This window comes from Arvicola amphibius, chromosome 1 (assembly GCF_903992535.2).
Source record: "Arvicola amphibius chromosome 1, mArvAmp1.2, whole genome shotgun sequence".
Classification (NCBI taxonomy): Eukaryota; Metazoa; Chordata; class Mammalia; order Rodentia; family Cricetidae; genus Arvicola; species Arvicola amphibius.
Genome location: NC_052047.1, coordinates 116,166,014 through 116,184,596, shown reverse-complemented (window position 1 = coordinate 116,184,596; position 18,583 = coordinate 116,166,014). Strand labels below are relative to the sequence as shown.

Genomic DNA, 18,583 nt, shown 5'->3' with positions numbered 1-18,583 from the left:
CTCAGAAGATAGCCTAGTTGGCAAGGACAGAGTGTGAAGGGGAAATGTAGGCAGGGCACAGTCACCATTTCCCCATTTGCCACTGCAGGCTCGAGCCAGGAAAAACAAGAAACGTCTCCCTTAATATTTGTCTGATTATACGAAATGTGTTATTACTGATTTCAGGTAACTGACTAGTTGACTTTAGCTGATTTGTTGGCTTTTTAAAAAGCCTGATAGACCAAAAATGTCATGAGATTTACAACATATTTTATTTGAAAGCATGGAAGAGTCAAGTCCACACTGGGTTTGTTTTCCCAGAGGGTACAAACTCACTTGTATGTAGCACCAGCTCCGTCTCAGTTCTCCAGCGTAGAGTTACAACTGCTAACATATGATTATGGAAATTTGCAAGTCCGCAGGGAATAAAATTCAACTTTGCTCTTATTTAAAAGTTACTCTTGCTGGACAGTGATGGTGCTTGCCTTTAATCCTAGCACTCAGCGGGTAGAGGCCGGTGGATCTCTGTGAGGTCAAAGCCAGCCTGGCCTACAGAAGGAGTTCCAGGACAGCCAGGGCTACAAATAAAATAAAATAAAAATAAATAAATAATCGCTATCTTTGAATGGTTTCTGTTATACATTTACAACACACACACACACACACACACACACCAGCTTTTATGTGAGCTAGTGTCAGAAGGTTTTCCTTTTGGTTGTGTCCAGAAAGATCTTTCTTTAGTAGGAACACAATGACATTACCATGACTACAAGCTAATGAGAAAACAATGCAAACAAAATGAGGGGCCAATCATTAAAGAAAAACACATATGAAAAGATTTTTACTAGCAAATAAAAGACAAACTCATATTAGTGGTGTAGTGATATTTTGTTTGTGATCTAACAAATAAAGCTTACCTGAAGATCAGAGTGCAGAGCTAAATCACTAGCTAGTCATAAAAGTCAGGCAGTGGTGGCACACACCTTTAATCCCAGCACTCTGGAGTAGAGGCGGATGGATCTCTGTGAGTTCGAGGCCACCCTGGGCTACGCTAGATTAATCTAGTCTCAAAGAGAAACAGTCAGGGGGAAGTGGCTCACACCTTTAATCCAAGCACCTGGGATTCCCGCCTTTAATCCCAACACAAGGAAGGTGGAGACAGGAGTGGTATGGCTGTATGAAGAGAGGAATATAAGGCAGGAGGAGACAGGAGCTCGGGGCAGTCTGGAGGACAGGATCAATCACCCCTTTAGTCTGAGGATTCAATAGAGGTAAAATGTCTCTTTAGTGGCTGGCCACTCTGCTTCTCTGATCTCTTAGCTTTCACCCAATATCTGACCCTGGGTTTTTATTAAGAACAATTAAAATTAACATAGAGGCTGTTAGCTTTGTCTGCTCAGCAACTTGACAACATAAAAGGAATAAACAATATTCAGTGCTGGGGAAGTTATATACAAAGCGGCCTGTCAGGCATCACAGAGCAGAAATTGATGTCAAACCTTATAATTAACATACATTTACTATATTTGTAAATGTGTCTTCTTCCCTTGGGCCTCACGAGCTTTATAAACTCATCAAGTACACAAAAGGTATTCATGTATAAGAACAGTCACTGTACTACTTTCATAACAGCAAAACATGAAAATAACCTAGTAGAGCACCAACAATAAGTTATTATATTCCCATATACTAGACCTCCATTCAACTACTAAGAATAATACAGGTCATTTCTTATAGGCATAATAAGTTGACTAAAACTTTTTAAGTGTATTAGTATGAGCCAGTTTAACATGATCTTATTTATTTAAAAATTGTTTACTTGTGTGAGGCACACAATTATAAACAAGCATTGTGAAGATTTTTACAATATTTTTTTAAAATCTCCCTTAAGGGTAGATGAGCTAATCTGGATACCTTTTTAAAAAATTATTTTTATGTGTATGAGTGTTCTACCTGCATATATGTAAGAACACTATATGTGTGCAAGCGTCATAGAAGCCAGAAAAGGAACTCAGATTTCCTGAAACTAGAGTTACAGATGATTGTAAGATGAACCAAATGCATGCTGGGAACTGAATCCAAGCCCTCTACAAGGTAAATGCTGAGCCATCTCTCCAGTTCCACAGTTATTTTTAAATGAGTATTTAACTTGCCCATTTATTCAAAATCCATTATTCAGTCGGCAATACAAATTAAGCACTTAGATGTGCTAGGCACTGTGCTACTTCAGGGCAAATAAAACAACTTTATCTATCAATTTAAAGTTGGAAGTTCTTCTTAAAAAATAACACGAGCCAGGCTGGAGAGATGGTTCAGAGGTTAAGAGCACCAGCTGCTCTTCCAGAGGTCTTGAGTTCAATTCCCAGCAACCCATGGTGGCTCACAGCCATTAATAATGAGATCTGGAAAAAGCTGGGCGGTGGTGGCGCACGCCTTTAATCCCAGTACTCGGGAGGCAGAGGCAGGCGGATCTCTGTGAGTTCGAGGCCAGCCTGGTCTACAAGAGCTAGTTCCAGGACAGGCTCTAAAAAAGCTGCAGAGAAACCCTGTCTCGAAAAACAAAAAAAAACAAAACAAAACAAAAAAAAAATAATGAGATCTGGTGCCCTCTTCTGGTGTTAACAGAACATTGTATGCATAATAAATAAATATAAAATATATAAAATAATATATAATAAATATAATAAGAAGAGCCTGGTCTGGAGAGACAGCTCAGTGGTTAAGAGTACTGGCTGCTCTTCCAGCGGACCCGGGTTCAATTCCCAGCACCACATGGCAGCTCAGTTATCTGTATCAGCTGCAGAGGATCTAACACCCTCACACAGACATACATACAGGCAATGCACATAAAATAAATAATTACAAAACTAACAAGAGCCAGTGTTGATCAACTTAGAGAACAAACCAATCTCATAAACTGTTGAGAGCATGGGGGTGGGTGTAAAGACTGAGAAAGAGAGAAAGACAAGAAAAGAAAAAAACAAACAAAAAACAGGAAACAGGAACCAGCACAATGGTTCAGGGCACTTGCTGCCAAGTTGCAAACCCTTAGTTCAGCTCCCCAGAATCCACAAGGTGTAAGGAGAGAACCAGCTCTTTCAAATTATCTTCTGACTTTCATATAAATGTACACAGGGACATAAACACACACATAAAATAGATAAATGTAAAAGCAAATATATAAATTACATATATATACATGAAAATATTTAGAATGTGGTACTAATTGCTCTGAACGTGAACATTTAAGTGATGTCTTGCTCTGCCTTCAAAGTTCATATTTTAAGGGCCCTCAACCGAATCTGGGTACTTATCCTTCTTCAACAGAATTAGCAGTCTGTCAGGTGGGCAGCGAGCACACATCAGTCTCCATTTCATTTGAGGACACATCAAAAGCCGCTCTTTAAAAATTCCTAAGAAAACTCGCACCTTCCCCCTAGTGGCCAATCTACCAGGCATGGCATTTAGTTGTGGACAGCGAATTTATCAAATAGCAGAACAGAACCCTGATGACGTTCAAAATCCGATACTAACGAGTAATGATCATAAAATGAGCGATACGACCATGGAACCATGAAGGATGGGCTTGCAATCGAGGCCAGAAATATGAACACAAACACATACCGCGCACACACACACACACACACACACACACACACTACGGTTCGGCAGCCTCTTTCAGTCAGGCAGCTCCCCAGATGATAAGCAGCACGGCCGCATCATCCGAAGCTGGGTTGCGGTGTACAGCCTGGCAGTCGGAGAGTTGGCGGGAATCTGCAATCCACCAGGAAAAGAGCAAGGAAAGTCCGTGCACACCGTGTGGCCACGCCCCGGCTCTCTCCGCGCACAGGCAGTCCCGCCCCAGGGTTTCCCGCCAATCCCAGTTCCTCCGCCTTCCCAGACCCCGCCCACCCAGAGCTAGAGGGCGGGGAAGCGTTAAACGCCGATCCGTGGCTCTGGGATAGACTCTACTCCCTGCGCCGCTGCCGTCAAAACTTCGCAGGCGTCTCTGACGATCACCGAACCGGAGTTGGGTCCGTGCTCCTGGGTCGGCTGCTGGGTGTGATTGTCGCTGCGCCGGAGCTATGGTGTGTTGAGCCCCGGGTCCTCGGAGGGTGTGGGGCTGAGGTCCGCTCACGCGGTCGGGGATCGGCCTCTGTTCCTTGCGGCGCGGCGCGGGGCGGTGGGAGAGGGAGCTTGGCTCATGGACGGGCTCCGGCAGTGATTCAGCATCTGCGGCCTGGCCGGCGAGGAGAGCTCGGTAGCCGGGGCGACCTTTCGCGCGTCTTCTCCACCTCACCCGGGGTCCAGGCGCTTCTTCCTCGGCCAGCTAGCCACCCTCGCCACTCAGTTTACTTCAGTGGCTGATTTCTGTGGTCCCTCATGGCTGCATTGGAGCGAGAGGATAGGTGGTGCCCTTAGCCTCTAGGCACCACTAGCGCGCATCTGAGCCCTAGTCAGGTCCTTAGAACATGCCCATCTTCTTCATGGGTCCATTTGGCTTTATCCGACTCCTTATAGTGCTATGAGAAATGACTCCATTCAGACAGTTTGGTCACCTAGTTATAGATGAGAGGGGAAGTGATGGAGTCAAGGTTCACAAAGTAAGGGTCCTGGACTGCCCCAGAACTCTTTTCTTTCTCACCCTCACCCATATTCTCCCAAGTGCCCAGACACTGGCTTTAGTAATGACATTATAACTGTCGTGGTTCTGCCACTGTATCTGTTTGTGCCCACCTCTTTACTGAGGCTTTGTGTATATCTTAATTCATTCGGTGACAAGGTGCCAGGAGAGAGCAAAAAGTTAAACCAGACATAACTTTAATCATACTGTAAAGATAAAAAGATGTATAGAAAGTCCGGTGTGTTGGCACACGCATTTAATCTCAGCACTCAGGAGGCAGACGCAGGCAGATATCTGTGAGTTTGAGGCTGGCCTCTGACCTGCGTAATGAGTTCTAGAACAGCCAGAGTGTAGAGACCCTGTCAAAGAAAAAAAAAGTACAGAGTTGGGCACGATAGCACACACCTGTAGTCTCAGCACTTGCTAGGTTAAGGGAGGGCCCCAAGGTCATTCTCCCAGGTACAAGGCAAATGAAAGCCAAACTGGGGTGCATGAGAGCTTGTCTCGAAAAACAGGTAGATATGCTGAGAGTTTGAAGGGGGAAAAAATGAAACCTAGACGTTTGAGTCAATTAAACATCTTTGGCAAATTATTAGAGCTCTGTATAAGAGAATGGTTTAAGCAAAGAGAAAGAAAAGTAAGTGTGTACATACTTTAGCACTTGACTGCCCGGGGGAGTGCTGTGGACAGGAGCAGAATAGAAAGTTAGGAAGACCCCGGTCCTCTCATCCCAGCATCTCATGGTTAAGGTAGAATTGACCTACAAACTGAGCGCTGTAATCGTGTCTCAGGAAAGCTGCCCTAGCAAAAAGGCTTTAACAGTTGAACAGAAACACATGCAAGGACACGTCTGAATGTTAAAATTTGAGGGTTATAATGTTCTCATAGTAATCGGTCTTTCTTCCACTTTCAGTTTCGCAACCAGTATGACAATGATGTCACTGTTTGGAGCCCTCAGGTAAAATGTTTTGTGACATATCTATGAAGTGGCTTTTTGTGGCTGGAATAGGTTCAGAAACTTTTGAGAGTGTCAACGGTGCTTGGTGGTGCTTATCTTAATCCTTATTGATCAGGATGCTGAAGATCATGGAGATGAAGGCCAGTTTGAGCACTTAGTAGAACCTTGCCTTTAAAAGACAGAGAAACAAAACTTGTGAAATTATAGGCTGTGAACTTAAAGTTAGAATTAAAATTAGTTAGCCGGGTGATGGGGTACACACCTTTAATCATATCACTCTGGAGGAGACAAGAGATCTGAACTCAAGGCCAGCCTGGTCTATAGAGGAAGTTCCAGGACAACCAGGGGCATTACACAGAGAAACCATGTCTCAAAAAAGAAAAGAAAAGAAAAGAAAAATGATTTATTGGTTTTAAAAATGAAATTTAATTATACTCATCTGAGATCTGGAAACTTTAACTTTTAATATGTTAAAGCATCTTCTAAGATGAAGTTAAAACGTGCTTTTCTTTTTGCCTCTAGGGCAGGATTCATCAGATTGAATATGCAATGGAAGCTGTTAAACAGGGTTCTGCCACAGTTGGTCTAAAGTCAAAAACACACGCAGTGTTGGTTGCACTGAAGGTGAGTGAAATGATAACCCCGCCTTTCTTCTTCTGGAGACAGAACCATTAATGTAAACTTCACTGGTGAGTAATGAAGCTGTAAACTAAAATAGCTGTCGTACTCTGTCTCTATTTAGAGGGCACAGTCAGAACTTGCAGCTCACCAGAAGAAAATTCTCCATGTTGATAACCATATTGGTATCTCGATTGCGGGTCTGACTGCTGATGCTCGACTGTTATGGTATGTATGACCATGAAAAATTAAGTATCCCTTTGATTCATAATGGTTCATTTTTCTAGGATATACCCTAATGACATAGTTTAGAAAGTTGTTCCCCAAAATATTATAATTTTAATTACTTATTTTATCTTTATGGGTACTTTGTTTGCGTGTATGTTTGCATGTACTGGTGTGTTCCCAGTTCCCTCAGAAGCCAGAAGAGGACATTAGATTTCCCTGGTATTAGAGTTACAGAAGGTTGTAAGCTGCCATGTAGATACTGGATTTGAATCTGGGTCCTCTGAAAGAGAAACTAAGCTATCTCTCCAGCACCTAATATATTATAATTTATAATATTTGAGTGAGTTACTAAGTATAGTAACTCCCGTTTCCTTATTCTTACAGCATTCTTTTTTGTTTGTTTGTTTGTTTGTTTTTCTTACAGCATTCTTAAACATCCTAATGCTTTTGAAAAGTCCCTGAATGAGATAGTTATTGGCATGTGTATTGTTTCAGGCCCAGTATGCCTAAGAGCTGGGCACTCCTCTGTTCAAGGATGACCTGAACCATTCTAGTTTTCTTTGCTATGTCAGTAGTTATTATACATTTGTTTCAACAAAGCTCAGTAGTATATAATATAATATAGAAAGGTGACTCAATTATAGATTTTTTCTTCAGGGAACATAAACCTATTTTATTTATAATACAAGGTACAAAATAGAGAGTAATAGGCAAATTTCTTTGACTAACCTGAGGAGATGGATATTTCTTGTTTAGAAATAGCACATAAATGAAGTGGTAGGACTTTGAGATCATACTAATTGAATTCTCACCTCATAACTTATTATCTGACACTGGGCTCGTTACTTACATAATCTTTCCCAGACGTGTAAAACACTTAATACTGCGGCTTTCAGAAAGTGGGAGAGGACTGGAAGTGAAAGTGGCCAAAGCAATCTCTTTAGTTCGTCATGGTTTGATTAAGAGAGAATGTAAGAGGAAGGGCCATATTGCCATAGGTTAATTTTCAGGTTATTCAGCCAGTCTCTAGGTCAGAAGTAGAGTGGCGTTGCTTGTGCTTCTGCTCTCAGTATACGAAGTCTAGTGTGTGCTCAAAGTGCTGCTAACTCAGATCTAAATTACTACCAGGACATCATTCAGTTAGTGTGAGAGCCTTAGTACTAAGATGTTGTGAGTGGGTTGGTGTTGTCTTTTGTTTAAAATACATTTTAGTTAGCTGCCTTCCAAGTCCTTAGGCCCACATGTAATTAGTCCTTGCCATGTTAAGTAGTTTAATTTTAGCAAGCCTTAGGAAATTGACTTTAAAATACTAAATAGCTTAATATTTACATATGGTCAACATTTGATGAGGACCAGGAGTTGCAATTTTTTAAAAAGCGGAGTGAGAGAGAAAGACCCCATGTGAGAGAGCTCACGTGAAGGGTTTTTTATTGGGGGTAGGAGAATGGAAAAAGAGGGGAGAAGTCCAGCCTCTGGGGACAGAGGCAGCAGTAAAGAAGAGAGAGGCAGAGACAGAGAGAGAAAGACAGACAGATAGATGGAAGGTGGGTGAGACCCTTTTAAAAGGAAGCATAGGGAATGTGCAGAGGAGGTGCTGTTGGGTGGCTACAGCTGAGGACGTATCCTGTCAGGACCTCAAGGGCAGGCCAGTACAGATGCCTGAATACTAACACCAGGAGATCAGGAGACTTAGCTGTCTCGTTTGAGGCCTGGGTTTGACTTCCACAAAAAAAAAAAAAAAAAAAAAAAAAAAACAACAACAACAACAAAAAACACTCCAGAGAAAATCTGGTCATCAGCTCATCAGCTGTCATGTGCATATACTAGGAAGCCAGTGTGGAGAAAAAGGAGCACAGCTCCTCTTTTATAGTCCTGAGTTTTCTTCTTGATATTTACCTAGCTTGGATCTTGTCAGAATTACCAGTGAGATTTAGCCGTGGGATTGCTTGTGTTTCCTCTAGAGTGGCACTTACTGTCTGCTTTGAAGAAAAAAGCAAAGTTCTTCCTCTTTTTTCTGGTTTGAAGCCTAAAGTTAAGGTACATGGTTGTTGACAATGGGAAGGACAAGGAGAAAGAGGGTGCTTTCCTTAGCTCAGCCTTCTGTAGTCGGCGGCTTCTCTGGAGTCCAAGATTTTGTCCAGAGGAACAATTCAGTCGTTTATTTAGTTCTTAATGTATTAAGCATTTTATATTATGAAACTAGTTTCAGAATTCTTGCCTTCATTTTCTAAATGCTTGATTCCAAATGCCTTGCCTAACTTGGTCATTTATTTTTAAATCTTCATTTGGCTCCAGAGTTGAACACACACACACACACACACAGAGAGAGAGAGAGAGAGAGAGAGAGAGAGAGAGAGAGAGAGAGAGAGAGAGAGAGGGCCATATCTTATCTTTCTGATTTTTATGGATATACTCCATGAAAATGTTTGCAGTCAAGCAAAATGGAATCAAACTGCTTTTAATGTTTAGATTGTATTTATTTTTTGAAATATGAACTGATTAATTTTTGTTTTCCTTTTCAGTAATTTTATGCGCCAGGAGTGTTTGGATTCCAGATTTGTATTTGACAGACCACTTCCTGTGTCTCGCCTTGTGTCTCTAATTGGAAGCAGTATCCTTTATGTTGGCATTTATAAATGTAAACTTTAAAGAGTTTGGGTACAGAGTTTGTCTTAATTATTTGGAACGCTGTAGTATAAACTGTAAATCAGATTGTAAAGTTTTCGGATCACTCTTTTACTAGCCGTGATAAACAGTTGCAAAAGCCCAATTTAAGGAAACTGTTCAATCGTCAGTCTTAGAGAGGAAAGTTTCTGAATGATTCTAGTAATCCCCCAGAGTTCTGGACCTTTATATCCAAGACAAATCCCCATATAGGAAGAGATCATTCTGTTAGTGTTCATGCTTGACTTTGGTGGAATTCAAACTTTATATGATATTAGGCCAAAGGAATGCCTTTCTGTTACTTCTAGAAGATTATGGAACAATTAAGAGGCTAGAAGAGGCTGGGCAGTGTGGCACACACACTCGGCAGGCAGAGACAAGCAGATATCTGTGAGTTTGAGCCCAGCCTGATCTACAGAGAGAATTCCAGAACAGCCAGGGTTATATAATGATACCCTGTTTTGAAGAAAAGAAAAACTAAAAAAAGAAACTGGAAGTCTTTAATTTATTTCTTGTTGAAACAGGCTCCTTAACTAGTTTCAGAGACCCAGATCCCAACACAGCGATATGGCCGGAGACCATATGGTGTTGGACTGCTTATTGCTGGTTATGATGTAAGTTCATAGAGTATTGTTCTTGTATTAGTTACTTTTCTGTTTCTGTGAGAAAATAACTGACAGAAATAATCTAAGGAGAGACAAAGTTCATCGTGGTAGGAACTTGAGGTAGACTGTCTTGCTGCATCCCACTTAGAATGCTGGAAGAGATGAGTGCTGGTGTTCAGCTTATTTCTCCTGTACTTAAGTCCAGGACAAAGCTCGTGAGATGGTACTAGTCACTGTCCGAGTGAGTTTTCCCTTTTCATTTAAACCTGTCTGGTGCTGGGCGTGGTGGTGCACGCCCTTAATCTTGGTCCTTGGGAGGCAGAGGCTGTCAAATATCTTGAGTTTGAGGCTCACCTGATCTACAGAATGAGTTCGAGGACAGCCAGGACTACATAGAGAAACCTCGTCTTGAGAAAACAACAAACTTTCTAGAAATGCCCTCATAGATTGACAATGATTAACCATCAGTTACCACAATTATATCCTAACAACGTTTAAAGCCTAGAAACTGCACTTTTTAGGTCAGCCGAAGGCAAGAATTACATAGCATGTTTTTCTGTTCATAGGATATGGGCCCTCACATTTTCCAAACTTGTCCGTCCGCCAACTATTTTGACTGCAGAGCCATGTCTATTGGCGCCCGTTCTCAATCAGCTCGTACTTACCTGGAGAGACATATGGCTGAATTTTTGGAGTGTAAGTGTAGTTTGGCTCACTTTATTTTGTTTTGCCTTTATATAGTTAGTAAATTGATCCTATTTGAGAAAAACTATCAGACTTTAGTTTTTAATAATCCTAAGTTCATAAAGTGTCTGTTGTTGATGTAACACATACTAACTTGTACTTCTGAGCTACTAAGAGAACTTTACCAAAACATAAATGTGTCAAGCCAGGTGTGCACGCCTTTAATCATAGCACTCAGGAAGCAGAGGCAAGTGAATCTCTGAGTTTGAGGCCAGCCTGATTTACAAAGCAATTTCCAGGACAGCCAAGGCTACACCGAAAAACCCTGTCTTGAAAACACTAAGAAACAGTGTGTGTGTCCAACCTTGAGAATTCTTGATGCATTGGTCAGAGCTGGAAACCATTATACTAGTTGGTATTTGGAAGTTCTGTTTACAACTTGTGGTCTGTGCGTCTGTTTCTACTTTAGGCAACATAGAATTTGTGCTTTAAGTGGCCCATAAATAAGTAAAGGCAGTATAGCTGTGGGAAAAGAGAGTGAAGGGTATAAGACAATGAGCTGGTTTTCAGGTGTTTGCTTTGCATTAGAAGAAGAGTTAATATCCAGACTTTAAAGATTTCTCTTGGTTGTCTTATAAGATTTCCTGTGGCAGTATAGTATTCTTTGAAGGAAATACTTGAGGCTTAGTGAATACAGGAGTTACAATTGAACTGGACATTCACAAGATCACCTGCTTCTTGGGAAATTTCAAGGGCTAAGAACTTAGCATGTAGTCATACCCTGACTAAGACTTAGAGCAGGATAAGGGTGCATTGCTTGGTCACAGAAGGAGAAGACAAGCTGGGCACCTGCAGGCTTCCTCGTGCTCCCACCCTTGTGAATGTCACAGCAGCTGTGTGTTTCTATCCAAATCTGCAGAGCATTTGGGTAGTACTCGGCTATTGTAGTACAGATGACACTGATTTATGATGCCTCAGCTCAGGGTATTTTGAATTTATGATGTACAAAACCAAATGCACTCAGTAGGAAATGAACTCCTGAATTTGAATTTTGGGTTATCCACATTTGGTAGGGTCCTCTATCATGATGCAGGGAAGCAGGCAGCATGGTCTCAGCCAGCCACACAATCACATATTGCTAAGCTATAACATTTGGTAGGCAAGATTCTTGTGTTGAATGAACATTTTACTTAACATTTGCATTTACTGTGGATAGTAAGTTAGGCAACATCTATACAAGTCTTTTATGCTTAGATGTAGGATTTTGTTATATCTACTTGTCTTTCAGTGGTATCTTGTAATTTTCAGTTTATGTCTTGTGGTTTTGTTTCTTTAATTCATTCACATTTTATTCTTTTCATGATGTTTTAAGAAATATCATTTGCAGGTTGCCCATTGTAAGAAATTGATAACTTTATATTGATCTCATATCCTCCAACCCTGTGTCCAAAAAAAAAAACAGCGTTCTATAAAACATTTTGCAAAACTAGGATGGCATTTGTGAGCCAGGACTTTTATTTAACCTAGTGAAAGAGTGTCATATTTATTAATAAAAGACATCAAATCATTCATACTGGTTGATATTAGATTAGATTATACAGCTAACATTACATTTGCGGCTATTTTATTCTGTGCAGTAGTCGCTCAAGCCACAATTTCAGACTATAGAGTTGATAACTAAAAGAAGCATTTTATGATAGTGAAATTAGATTATTTTTAATGTATTGCATACAGGCAATTTGGATGAGCTGGTTAAACATGGTCTGCGTGCCTTAAGAGAAACACTCCCTGCAGAGCAGGACCTGACCACAAAGGTAACTCATGGTTCTGATTGTAGGTATTAACAGTGCAGTTTAATTCTCAATGGCAAGTAATAAAATAGCATGGACCTAAGTTATTTTAATTGGGCTGCCTTGGCTTGTATTTCCTTTTTATTCACAAAAGGATCTGGTTTTGAAATGTCATGTTTTAAATTGGGGTGAGAGTTCATGCAGCAATAAAATCAGTAAGTATGAATGTTCTTCAGTTTTATTTTGTTTCAGAAGAAAGTCATATCTTTGTCTTTAGTTTGTTGTTACTTTTGTTTGTTTTAAACCAAATATCATATAACCTAGGCTAGCCTCAAGCCTGCTGTGTAGCTGAGGGATAGCCTTGAACTCCTGATCCTCCTGCTCTCTTTCACCTTAGAGATGCTAGAATGACAAGCCACCCTTTCTGTATTTTTAATGTTGTTAACAAATGTATTGAGTGCTTCCCATACACAGACATTCTCTAGGTATTGAGGGTATAATACAAGTTTTGTGGCCTTCATTAGAGTCTGATGGGAAGGTAAACATAACATAAATAATGACATGCTATATTAGAAGGTGACAAATACTGAAGGAATAATAACACAGAAAAAATGAGCAATTGAAGGTTGGTCGTTAGTGTAATAGATGTAATTTAAAACAGTGATCAAGGATGAGTGAAATTTTCAGAAAAGAACTAAAGAAAGTAAGTGAGCCATACTGTTGTCTGGGGTAAGATTATTCCAGCAAACACATGTGCAAAAAAGTCTTCAGGCCAAATTTCCCCAGTATTCATAGAGTGGAGTCAGTGAACAGGATGAAAATGAGAAGGCAGAAAGTCAGAGCTGAAGTGGGGGCCATTGTGTATGTTCAGGAGCGGTGATGGGAGAGTGATTCAGTGTCAGATGTTGGGGAATTAGCGTTGGTTTGAAATAGGATGCTTTCGGGGTTTTTGACCTGATAAACCGGAGGAGAGAGTTAAATTTTACTGAGATGGATATGAGAGCGAAAGGAACAGGTTTGGGGGTGGAAGTCATAGAAAAAGATAAGTTAGTTTATCTAAATTCTAAATGCTTATCTGTCTAGTATTTGATAAAGAAGCAATTTTCAGTGCCCACCAGACTTCTGCAGAGAGTGGTCCAGATTAGAGTTTAAAATGTTGGGAGTCTTTACATAGAAATGAATTTCTGAAGACATCAAATAGATAATGACTTTGAGGACTAGGTCAAACACACTAACCTTTAAGAGACTGAGAGATTAATTGGTATCAGCAAGAAATTCTTACAGACAACCAGAGATAGACAAAATCCTGGAAAATGAGGCATCCTTGAAAACAAATGAAGAAACTTTGGATAAGACAATGAAGTACTGCTAAGAAACCAAAAAAGATGCAAATTGAAAATTGCCCATTGTGTTCAGAGTGGTATCCCAAGGTTTTGACAAGCAGTTTTAGTTGTTTGGAAAAGAAAAGCCCTGAGAGGAATGGAATCTAGAGAAGAGGAACTGAAATGTCTCTTTGGAGGAGATAGGGGGTTTTCCACTGATATCCCAGAAATATGGAGTACTGACTGAGAGAAGAGGAGGTAAATATTTTTCACTGTTTAAGATTTTTAGGATGGCGGCCAGGCAGTGGTGGCACACACGTGCCACTTATCCCAGCACTCTGGAGGCAGAGGCAGGTGGATCTCTGTGAGTTCAAGGCCAGTCTGGTCTGCAGAGTGATTTCCAGCATAGGCTCCAAAGCTACACAGAGAAACACTGCCTCAAAAACTAAAATAATATTGATAATAATTCAGTGTAAAATGAAATAGTTATATAGGAAAGATATGGGGAAAATGGCCAGATCCATGTCTTTTATCAACACAGAAAAGATTAGCTGTCATGAAAAAAACTGGAGTGTTTTTCATAGTAATGAGAAGGAAAAAAAAAACCTAGACACCTCTGTCTGTCTTCCAGTTGCTTCTGTGTTCTCAGTGAAATAGAAAACCCGGTTTCCAGCTGAAGGAGCATGGAGAGTGTTAAGGAAATATCTGAGAATGAGAGATTGGGGTTAGAGGTGTGGTTCAGCAATACAGCATGTGCTCCTGACACCAGTCCTCAGCCCTGGGGGAGGAAGAGGGGAGGTGGGATGGTGCAGGTTCTGAGTTGTGTGATTCACATAAAAGAGCAGGGTTTACTACAGTTAAGTGGGATAGCATTGTAAAGCTATTGGTTGGTTATTGGATAATTACTATTTAGTATCTAGTTCCGTGGTCTTGGCCTGTAGGCTATGACACCCCCACCTTGGGGGGGGGGTCAAATAACCCTTTCACAGGGATTGCATATCAAATATTTACATTCTGACTCATCATAATAGCAAAATTAGTTGCAAAGTAACAACAAAATAGTCTTGTAGTTGTGGGGTCACCACAACATAAGGAACTGTATTAAAGTATTGAAGTATTAGGAAGGTTGAGAACCACTGTTCTGGTGAAGACTTTGTTTCTAGACACCATGGAGCTTTGAGACTACTCATGATAACCGAAAGTGAATGTTGAGTCTGTATTTGAAGAAAGGATAGTTCCCTGCCTCTTTTCACTCCTACATACAGTTTTTTAAACTTTGAATTTAAATGCTATTTTAATTTTTCTACTTTATTGCCCAGCTTTTATCATACATTAATTGTCCCTTTCCACCCTCAGAATGTTTCCATTGGAATTGTTGGTAAAGACTTGGAGTTTACAATCTATGATGATGATGATGTGTCTCCTTTCCTGGATGGTCTTGAAGAAAGACCACAGAGAAAAGCACAGGTATGTTACTAATTGTAACATGAGGCTCTGCTGTTCCTATCACAACCGTGTCCATTCCCTGCTCTTGTCCTGTTGATAGGCCCATAATTGAAATAACAAGAAAGAACTGAGGAGTCAAGTAAAATATTGAAGTGTGATCTCATAAACACAAAAAGGGAGAAGAGTTTGGTTTTCTATTGTAACGTATTTAAGGTGACCCCAAAATTTTCAGAGTTAGACCACATTTCTCAGAGTTCTCTTATGGACCAAGGCATAGCTAAATGGTTCTACTGCTGCTTTCAGTTGGGATCTCACAGATGCTGCAGTCTGATTGAAGAAGGGGCAGAGCATCCAAGATGACTCTATTCTTTACCTGCTTTCTTGGTATCTCAGAGAATCAGCCAGAAGGCTGTGGACGACTGGAATGTGTAGGCTCTGTGTATTCTGAGGGCCCCTCCAACAAAGTGGTGGGTCAGAGCTTGCAAAAGCTCTAAAGTGAAAGTTACCAGCCGTTCTTAAGGCTGGAACTCAGGACTGACAGATACAACCTCACTTTAGCAAATTCTTTAGATTAAAATGAGAGACAGGGCAGCCTAGATCTTCTGAGAAAGGTCCGGAAAGGAATACTTATTGGGAGCTAACTTTGGGCATTTAGGTTGGCTCTCCATAAATGGCAACCAAAAACATTAAGAAATACTGACTTAAAAACTGAAAATCAAAATGGTGAATCTAGGGTTATGAATTTTTCCTGAGAATATGCATTTGAGATTTTCCTCCTCAAACTTATCTTCCTGCCACAGCCTCCAAGCTTGTAGGGATACAGGCCTACACTACACACACAGCTCACATGTGGTACGAATGGAGGAGATGTCACGGCTGGGGGTAGAAAAAGTGGTGCGGAGTTTCCCTTACAGATTTTAGGGTCAGGCCTGTAATCCCAGCACACTGAAACCCTCCCTCCCAAAAGGGGTGGTGGTAGAGTTTCTTCCAGTTTGAGTCTTTGAGTTTTCCTCAGCTTGACAAATATACTATTGGTGCTGTTTGGGAGGGTACGATCTGCATTTAAGTTGTTAGTAAGAATTAGCACTGTTAGGAAGAATGCTCCAGAGTTCCGTGTAGCTAGTTTGTTGGTGTTTTTTTCTGTTTGCTAGTTGAAGAGAAGGAAGTTTAAAAGGTGCTGCTGGCTGTGTTTTAAGCATAGCAGTGTAACATAAGAAAATCTTGAAAGAAAGTCTTAAGACAAATGATAAAATGTAGAATTAATCGTGAATGATCTTTAAGTTTTAAGAATTGTGATTTTTTTTTAAGTTTTATTCAAAAATTTTGGCAGGATGCTGAACTAAAATCTAGTATCTGATATCTTTTAACCCCCTTTTCTCATTAATTTTTTACATTTTAATGCTTGTGATTTAGGAGCGTATATTAAATGTTCACCTTACATCTTTTTATTTCTTCTTCTTTAAAGCCGTCACAGGCTGCTGATGAACCTGCAGAAAAAGCAGATGAACCAATGGAGCACTAAGTGATAAAGGATGCAGGGCTATGAGGACGGAGAGACATACGCTGGTGCAGTAGTCTGCGCTCAGAACCAACATCTGCAGAGCATGGGGTGGGAGGTTTTAGGAATCAGTCCAGATGTGAGTTTTCTCCGAGCAGCTTCACAGAAACCATATAATGGGTGCATTTTCTTTGAAAGGGTCTACATAATCATTTTCTAGAAAGTATAGGTATCTATCCCAATGTTTTTATATGAAGAAAATAGTGTCTTTGCAGTTTTAAAGACAACTGTGAAATAAAATTGTTTCACCTCCTGTTGTATCGAGTTTCTATTTTTAAGTAGTTTCAACTATTGACATTGTTACAGTGGTTATTAGTCCTGTCTGTCAGATTATATTGTTTTGCCTTACTTTTTTTTCTTTTTTTTTCTTTTTTTTTTTTTTTTTGTGAGACAGAAAAAATACCTCTTACCAACACATTCAGATGTTCTAGTATATAGACTAGCTACATTGCAAACCCATGCAGATGGTCTCAAAATACAAATTTCAGGATGCATTCCTAGGGATTATTCTGATTAGAACTGAGAAGCCACGCCAGAAAGGGGTGCAGGCCTAAATTCCAGCACTTCTGAGGTAAAGGCAGAAGGATCAGGAGTTAAGGACCATGCTCTGCTACCGATGATGTTTGAGACTTTGTCTATGTAGTAAGATGTCACCACTTCCACCAGAAGCAAAATATTAAGCTGGAGATAGATCTGTACTTAACCTGTGGTCACCTTAGGTTCAGTCCCCCCACTTCCTCCTCTTCCCCACCAAAACAAGTTATTAGAATGAGCAGTTTTCCCATCCAACCAGCAGATAGCAATAGTTATAGCTCTGGGCTCTGAGGAACTTGGCAAAAGTAGCAGAAAAGGTGTTTTCATCTCAAACCTTTTACCTCAAATCTAGTATGATCTGGAAGCTATCCTCTGTTCCCCTCATGAGCCTTCTGCTTGGGGTTAGCAAGACAGTTTTTATCTTTTGTTGTTGTTGTTATTTTGTTTTTTCATGGAGACAGAATTTCTCTGTGTAACAGCTCTAGCTGTCCTAGAACTTGCTTTGTAGACTAGGCTGCCCTCGAACTCACAGAGATCTGCCTGCCTCTGACTCCCAAGTGCTGGGATTAAAGATGGAGCCACTACTTCCCTGCTACATTATCTTAAACCATAAAGAGTAAAATCAGAGGAAGTCCTTTTTAGAACAAAAATGTTTACTTAATTAGCCTGGAGGAGTTACTTCCAAATGTTGCACCCCTTTCTAGAGAAGAGTATAGACCAAATTCTCTTAAGAAGCTGATTTAGGATTCAGGTAAGTTACCTAGTCCTCCTGTCTTAGAGAAGCCTTTTGAAGAACTACTGTAGTCAAGAGAATTTGTGGGGGCTGGAGGGATGGCTCACAGCATAAGAGCACTGACTGCTCTTCAGAGGTCCTTGAATGCAATTCCCAACAACCACATGGTGGCTCACAACCATCTGTAATAAGATCTGGTACCTTCCTCTGGCCTGCAGAAGAGACATGCAGGCAGAACATGCATACATAATCTTAAAAGAGAGACTTTGTGGTGGGTCCTGGTGGCTCATGCCTTTAATCCTAGCACTTGGTAGGTAAATGCAGGCTTATCTCTGTGAGTTCGAAACCATACTGGTCTACAAAGTGAGTTCCAGGACAGCTAGGGCTGTTACACAGAGAAACCCACTCAGTAGCTTAGATCCCTCTATAACTTTTTGAAGACACTATGGAAACAAAATGGACACACACAACCTAGCAGCTTTATTAGCAATCTCTGGCTATATGCGGGTGCGTGATGTCAGTCTGCACTGGAAACAACCTCAGCTTTATTATCATCTCTGGTTATTTGCGGGTGTGTGATGTCAGTCTGCACTGGAAACAACCTCGGACACCTGTTGTTTAAGCTTGGGAACAGACCACCAGTACCATGTGACTGAACTACTGAATAGTTGCATCAAGCACATGCTAAACACTAAAACTACAGAGTTCCTAACTTCTTGGACTTTTGGTGTAGAGTTTAGAGAGAGGCTAAAATTAATAACATGAATTTCTTCCCCTGTCCCCTTCTCACTTAGCTGAGTGGTTTTGTTGTTAAGAAATAAGAACTGTGCTATTTTTTTA

The 18,583-nt window shown here is 40.6% G+C and overlaps 1 protein-coding gene across 1 annotated transcript; it reads left to right on the top strand.

Moving 5' to 3' along the window:
* The first annotated feature begins 3,933 nt into the window (after positions 1-3,933).
* On the top strand, positions 3,934-16,729 carry Psma1 (proteasome 20S subunit alpha 1). Its single transcript, XM_038347533.2, has 10 exons — positions 3,934-4,067; positions 5,517-5,561; positions 6,084-6,185; positions 6,304-6,407; positions 8,930-9,018; positions 9,615-9,685; positions 10,243-10,372; positions 12,095-12,174; positions 14,829-14,939; positions 16,384-16,729. Exons 1-10 carry the CDS (start codon positions 4,065-4,067, stop codon positions 16,438-16,440), a joined length of 792 nt encoding a protein of 263 aa, XP_038203461.1. The 5' UTR covers positions 3,934-4,064; the 3' UTR covers positions 16,441-16,729.
* Positions 16,730-18,583: the final 1,854 nt, after the last annotated feature.